This window comes from Lactuca saligna, chromosome 5 (assembly GCF_052625555.1).
Source record: "Lactuca saligna cultivar CGN05327 chromosome 5, ASM5262555v1, whole genome shotgun sequence".
In the NCBI taxonomy this organism is placed as follows: Eukaryota; Viridiplantae; Streptophyta; class Magnoliopsida; order Asterales; family Asteraceae; genus Lactuca; species Lactuca saligna.
The window spans coordinates 306,798,094-306,805,462 of record NC_136421.1 but is presented as its reverse complement, the minus strand read 5'-3'; the positions used below and the strand labels follow the sequence as shown (position 1 = coordinate 306,805,462).

Sequence of the window (7,369 nt, the reverse complement as noted above, 5' to 3'; positions counted from 1 at the left end):
AATGTTGTACAATGAAATATAAAAGTGAATAGACTAAAAAAAACACTATTAAAGCAGTCAATCTTGAAAATAACATAGTTATGAAAAATTATAAAGTAGGATTAAAATTATAAGATATTAGGAGATTTGTAAATAGTACATTTAGTAAAAGCGTTACGGTTATTAGAAAAAATAAGAGCGTTAAGATTACTGAAAATACAATATATAAACTAAATTATCACAATAGTAATGAAATGTGATTATTTGATATTTCATATAATTGACAGATATATCAAATTAAATTAATATACTAAAATTATTCAAAGTTGCGCCAAAACTAATGCAAAATTTTTACGAACACTAAATAAATAAGAACAAACATAAAAGCTAGCATTTATATTTATAATCAATTTAAAATAAACCAATCATGATTTAGAAAAGAATCTCCATTGATGATATACTAAAATTAAATCTATATAACATTTAACATTTTATAAATTATATTACATAACTTTATTTGAATAAATGAAATAGTTGTTAATATTTGATGCAATAGAAAAAACGGTATATTGATTGTCAATATATGTTTAAATTAGTTAACATTATTATGCAATGAACGTCTAATTAAAATGCTTATAAATATATAAATATTATAACTATATAAGACGAGGAAAATCGTTCAACTAATAAAACAAAAAAATGATGTCTACAAAGAGATCTTTCAATGATTATATATATTTATCGTTTTCAATGTATTTTCTACATATTTCAATAATACCAATAACCATATATTTTTTTAATAATCATTATACAATATCTATAAACGATTATATGTTTTTTTTTATGTATTTCCCGCGTTTAACGCGGGCTATAATCTAGTTTTATCTTAAAACTATATCAACATGGATGTCTATTTATAGAGAATAAAAAATCATGAACTTTGGTATATTTGAAATCATTTTTCGATAAAAATAGTTTCTTCAAAATAAAATAAAATAAATACGAAAAAACTATGTTTTTGTATATATTAAGGTAATGCTTAACATAGTTTAAGGAAACACGTTTTGTTGGAAAACACATGTGTATTTTTTTTCCCATTTCCGTCTGTACATTGGAGGCTTTTACGGCAACAGTAATTGATTGACTGAGAATGATTTCCCCATTCTCAACCTTTTTTTTTCTCAATTGAACTTTCATCTCTCTCTCTCTCTGTATGTATGTGTATATATATATATATATATATATATATATATATATATATATATATATATATATATATATATATATATATATATATATATATATATAACCGGTATGAAATTTTTTTTCATAGGAAGGTAAGAAAAAAAATTTCGGTTTATTTTTTTGGCGAACAAAACAAATGAATCATTAGATGAATCAATAATAATATGATTCACAAAAAAAATCTCGAAAAAACATTTCGATGATTCATTTTTACGATGACTTTGTTGATATTTACTAAAATTGTCATAAAAGTGAACTTTTTTTTATTTACCTAAAAATGAATCATGAAAATGTTTTTTCTGGATTTTTTTTCTTATGAATCATCTTACTTTTAAATCACCTAATTATTCATTTCATTTTTTCCTAAGAAAATATGTATATAAAAAAGTTCTTACATTCCTACTAAAATTTTCCTTCTTATTTGATCTTGACTATATATATATATATATATATATATATATATATATATATATATATATATATATATATATATATATATCGATTATTGTTTCAGATACTTTTGATGATCGCGTGAAGACGAATACATAATCGTGCATCTCCTTATGTTTTTACGATTTGATTATGGGAAACTCAAACATTATACCATTTTGAAAACATGTTTATAATAATTATTGTTTTTTGGTTTTTGAACTATTTAAAAAAATTTTAATTTGACATGATTTTTATAGATGTTAAAAAAAAAATTATTACACACATTCGATCAAAAGGTGAAAGTCTCTCACATTCCTAGCCGGTATGATTCCATTTCTTTCATTTTTTTTTAAATTTCTTTCAATATTTTAATATGTTCGATCTCTAAAATTGCAACATATCTAACCATTTCTTTCCTAGTGGTGTGGATCTTGCACCTCCTATATTTTAACTAGAACCTGCCCCTTCTTTAAATTGTTAATGTTGTTTCATACCAGAGAGAGTGACCATTTAGAGTTTAGTTAAGGGTGACGTTGATTGCAATGAATGTAATTTAATGGGTTAACTGCAATAAAAAGTAACATACTCGTGGATATAATGTAATGGGTCAACTGCATTTAAAAATAACATACTTTAATCGATGTGCATAATGCTAGTTTATAAATGGTTATAAAATTAATTATGAGAAATCAAATTATTAATCAATTAACTTAAATAAATTATCTAAGATATATTTTTTTAGTTATATAAAATTATAATCGTTAATTTAAATAAATATGTGAAATAATATCACCTTATAATTTGTATTAATTTTATTTTAATTTTTATTTTAATGTTATTAAATTAATGTAAATAGAATGAGAAATTTAAATTTTAACATTTAAAACTGAAAATTAATAGGTTGATAAGTGGCATGCATTAATTAGAAATTCTGATAGGATGACACATATTAAAAGGAAATTAAAACTATTCTTTTATTAGAATAGAGAAAAAAGAAATTTCCCTATATTAGAGGAGCATACTTTCAATTTTTGTTATTAAAGGCAGGTCGAAAAATATATCAAATTTAGCGTTGTATATTCATTTTTTTTATTAAAATCGTTATATTTTACAATTTTTATCCTGTTGTTATAATAATAATAATAATAATAATAATAATAATAATAATAAAATTGTTCAATCGCGTTTAATTGAAAAAACAATTTAAAATATGATAGCATATTTAATTCTAATCCAGACGATATTATGTGAATTTGATGATTGTCTAGGGTCTTGGTCTACCATATAAGAGAGTAAGAGACTAGAAGTTGCAAATTCTAGAATCCAGTTCATTACAATGAATCTGGGCTTCTTTTATTGATCAACGTAACAGATGAGGCTCTATTGAAGAAAATATGAACTTTAAACTTCTTCGATCTCATCTAACCCGTAGTTGTTTGTTGATACATTTGCGTAGTTGAGTTTGTTAAACCGCACAACCACTGGATATTGGGCGTTAGGATCCTGCAACTCACAATTAAGAAATCAACATAGTGTACTTTAATGGACACTAATAAGCATGGTGTGTTTAGCTTTTACCTGATCAACAGTCACAACTGATCTAACATTGTTACACCAGTAGGATTCCTTCCTTAGAATTCTAACCTGTTCATGGAAGATCGTGTTATAAACATGACATTCTTTATGCGATGAACAATTTTAACTAATTTATGTGAAACTTCTTATGGTAGTTAACTTATGATACGAATTGATGGTTGAAAGTAATATATGTTGCTTTAATCAGAGCATTTTCATACCTGTGTTCCTCTTTTGGGTCCAATCGAAGGTGGTTTAGACTTGTCTTCATCGGTATCTGTAGCACTAACGGCCACTGGCGCCGCAACTTCTTCAGCAGCCTTCACAACCAATCGCGAGCTTCTTGTGTTCTTGGAAGGAAACGTTACCATTGCGGACTTGATTGTGAATGTTTTAAAGGTGCTGCAGATGTTTGATTTCACCACAAATCCAGAAGCAACAGATGCGATACTGCAAAATGCCATTTTGGTCGAAATGTGAAGTATTAGATTCGGAAAATTGTGGAAATGTCAACACTCAACAAGTACTGCAATTGACTTTTAAAGGGTTATAGTTAACTAGTTTATAACCCGTGGGAACCACGGTTAGAAAATAAATTAAATTTGCATAGTAAAAATTCATAAATTATTTATCAATTACTTTAAATAAATCATTAATTATGAGATATACCAAATTTTTAAAGTTATTATAACTTCAAATTTAACATATAATTAGAAAAAGTAAATTTGAATTTTAAAGTATTATCTAATATATCTATTTGACATGTCGCATTATATTAATGAAAAATTGTATTAGAGTGACACATGTCAAATGGATAATACTTTAATATTTCCTTTTGATAACGTTCGCCTACATTTCGCTTGTTAACCTCGGCTCATTGGGTTTTGTTTATTTTGGTCCAATGGGCTTATTACTTTGGGTATAGATTATTTAATTATTCATTTGAAATGTCACAAAATAGATTTTAATATTTTGATAAAAAAAAATATTTTTTTATGACTATTTAATAATTTAGAAGTCAGGGGCAGATAATCACATTTATACAACCATTATATATCAACTAGATAGGTTTCCCCCGCGTTGCGGGGGTCGGAAGATATTGAAATAAGACCAAATAACATTTTATTCTGTTGATTAATATTACTATAATAAACAAATCAGTATATTTAATACACATGTGATGTCAAAAATTCATAAATAAAAATATGTCATATCTGAAACTATATCAGAAGCTATCATTCCTTTCCATGATCAGATGGAAAAAAACACCACCTACGCAAGGAATGAAAACTAATAACAGAGAAGAAATCACACTTCTTCAAGAATCGTACGATCCATTTCGTATTGGTTGAATTATTGTTCTTTAGGTCCACATACCTTTTAACAACAGAAAACCAAAAATAATGAGAACTAAAAACAATGAAATATGACTTTTGCATAATCACCAAAGGATATTGTAATTTAATATTATATATTCTTGCATTCCACACACACAAAAAAAATGGTGTAAGATCTTATCCAACCTTGACCATATTTAAGAACAAACTTTTTAAAATTTCTAGCAAAACCCCCATTTTTTATGAAAACTTGACATTATTATATCAAATTAATAGTCTTGACTCAATAAAAGAATTTAGATTAAAATAAACGATGTGTAATGAACTTACTTTTGTTTTAGGCTCACTTACGCATGAAACAATTGACAATCCAACAATTATACCACCACTAAAAATCAATACAAATACAATCTAAATGAAGTTAGAGAGATAACTTAATATTATGCTTAAAATAGAATATTAATCACATTAAAAATTGAAAACCAATAAGAAAACTAAAACCTGCCACATGCTACAACAATATGATCAAAGGCTATTTTGATTGTCCTTCTTTGGAGCTGATTCTCAATCTCCCTGATTGCTTCAATATATTCCCTACATGATATGTTGGAATTAAATTTTTTTTAAATACTTTATAAAAAGTTTATATATCGGTTGCTTTGTGTTTTGAATGGTTTAAAAAGATGGTCATTCATATATGACATTAAATAATTATAAGTTCAATGAATAATCCAAAGAAAGCATACCATTTTCTGTATGATCTCAACACAAACCTTTTCTGAGTTTGCTATGTCATATTCACCTGAATATGGCATGAATACATAGGCGGAAGCTTCTTATTAAAAAAGAACACCCAAAATTGATAAAAAAAATCTGAAATAAAATTGATATCAATAGTTTGAACGAATGAGTTGTCATTTGTACCTGTAGTCCTGGGATAAAGTAGAAAGATATATAAATGATTTTATCAGTGATGATAACAGATTCAAGGATGCCACCAAACTGTTGAAAATAAATACGCATGGTAGTGAGGAAGTATTCTGAATTGTTATTGCTATCTATGATGATTTTAACCAAAGCATTGTGATATCAGTTCCTACAAATTGTTTAAGTAATAGTAGTCACTTCCTAGAAAGCCACATACATATTAATTACATAAGGATTAAAACTAAATCAATAAACACAAGAAAAGTAAAAGAAAGTGACAAAATTATGATAAAAAGTTAAAATTTACCTTCTCTTTTACTTCATTAACTATTTCCTACAAATATTTCTCCTCGAGCTTCATACATTCTTCTTCAATGGCCTTTTGATATTGTAAGGGAGAGAAAAAAACATTGTGTCCTAAGTAATATCCATTCTGGTAAATTTCATAAAAGTCCATACAAGTTCGTACAAATTATCTTGGGTTTCAATCTTCAACATCGTCGACTTGATCTAGGCCATCAATAAAACTTCAATATAACATTACAGTGTGAGATGGCATGAAGGAAATTGATATTTCATTTTAAAAGAGTTGATTTAAGTAGAAGATAAATAGAATAAATGAGGAAAAATAGCAATTCAAAACCTGATGAGTAAATAAGCCGAGTTCTTCAAAACCTGGAACAAAAAATCAAATCAAATTAGAAATTTTTACCTGATGGATTCAAATCAAATGAAACAAAATAAAATCGAGTGAAAGAGGGATTTCAATGCAGAAGATCGAGGACCTCAATTTCACCTTTTTCTGCAAACAAAAAAGTCTAATGTTTCATTTCGATTATCATAGGCAACATAATTCCACCATCAAACACCAATTCCTAAATTAAAAACCCAAATTCAAAATCAGAAAACCCAACCATCGGGAAATGGGTTTATCACAATCGATAATGAGAAAGAACATAACGAAAAAAGAGTTCAATTATGGGAACTTACAGGCCATGTGTTTTCTTCGGAATCATGAGCAACTGAGTTATGTACATCACGCTCAAATACAACACTCTCAACGGATTGATTTCCAAATCACATGCATTTTAAGCCCTAATTTACAGCAGGCAAGGCAAAACTTCACAAAAACACACAAATGGAGCATACCTGATGATACACAGTCTCAGAGAAAGGGGAGAAACTGGAAGGAGGTGGAGCAGGGAGAGAGATGAACGCGAAGGGCTTGTTGGCTCGTTATAGGACGTCGATGAGAGTCGAGAAGCCACAACAGCACGACAACGGCCTTGGCGATTTCTTGGTTTTCCTCTCCGATCTGTTCTTGCTCCACCGATTACGAATGGAATGGTCAGAAGCGGCGGAGCCGATGGTGGGGAAGGATCCGGAGGCGGTGACCAAGGTAGAGTTACAGTAACCCGACGAAGAACACGTAGTAAAGGGCATCGTTGGAAGCAGGGATTTATTCTCTATTTCTAGAGTGGGTTGTAACATTTGAAAGCAACAGATGAGGCGGTGGAGAAAGGTTAAGAAACAGACATCGAAACCTAATTGGGCGACAAAACGCTGAAGCAAAATCAAAATGACACGTGTGGACAAAGTTTATAGAAAACGGCATAAACTGCCCAGAGAAGCAAGAAAGCCAAAAGATAAGATACCATCATAAAGGAAGGGCCTTTTCTATTAAAAAAAAACAGTTATTTACTGTAGCTAAGGCAATAGATGAAGGGCCAATTATGACAAACCTTAGCTACTTTACTGTAGCTAAGGTTGGATAATTTTAATATATTGTATAATAGTATTAAAACTGATTAATGGTCATGTTAGATTGCCTATTTATTGATTATTTGTTAATTTTGTATAACCATTTATTTTTC

General features: G+C 28.2%; 1 protein-coding gene and 1 long non-coding RNA gene across 7 annotated transcripts; both read right to left on the bottom strand.

The window, feature by feature from the left end:
- Nucleotides 1-2,894: 2,894 nt before the first annotated feature.
- Nucleotides 2,895-3,720, bottom strand: LOC144998559 (photosystem I reaction center subunit IV A, chloroplastic-like). The gene is made up of 3 exons (XM_078958304.1): nt 3,453-3,720; nt 3,235-3,300; nt 2,895-3,159 (listed from the first exon to the last, which is right to left on the bottom strand). Exons 1-3 carry the CDS (start codon nt 3,693-3,695, stop codon nt 3,058-3,060), a joined length of 411 nt encoding a protein of 136 aa, XP_078814430.1. The 5' UTR covers nt 3,696-3,720; the 3' UTR covers nt 2,895-3,057.
- A 616-nt stretch (nt 3,721-4,336) lies between these two features.
- LOC145048504 (uncharacterized) lies at nt 4,337-7,043 on the bottom strand. Of its 6 annotated transcripts, none has more exons than XR_013682890.1 (9): nt 6,486-7,043; nt 6,281-6,370; nt 6,139-6,170; nt 5,965-6,022; nt 5,803-5,874; nt 5,493-5,570; nt 5,315-5,370; nt 4,899-5,162; nt 4,337-4,608 (listed from the first exon to the last, which is right to left on the bottom strand). It is a non-coding gene; the product is annotated as an uncharacterized LOC145048504 (long non-coding RNA). The 6 variants fall into 6 exon arrangements; XR_013682889.1 differs by having other exon boundaries at nt 6,292-6,370; XR_013682886.1 differs by having other exon boundaries at nt 4,899-4,956; nt 5,070-5,162; nt 5,803-6,022; nt 6,292-6,370; nt 6,486-7,039.
- Nucleotides 7,044-7,369: the final 326 nt, after the last annotated feature.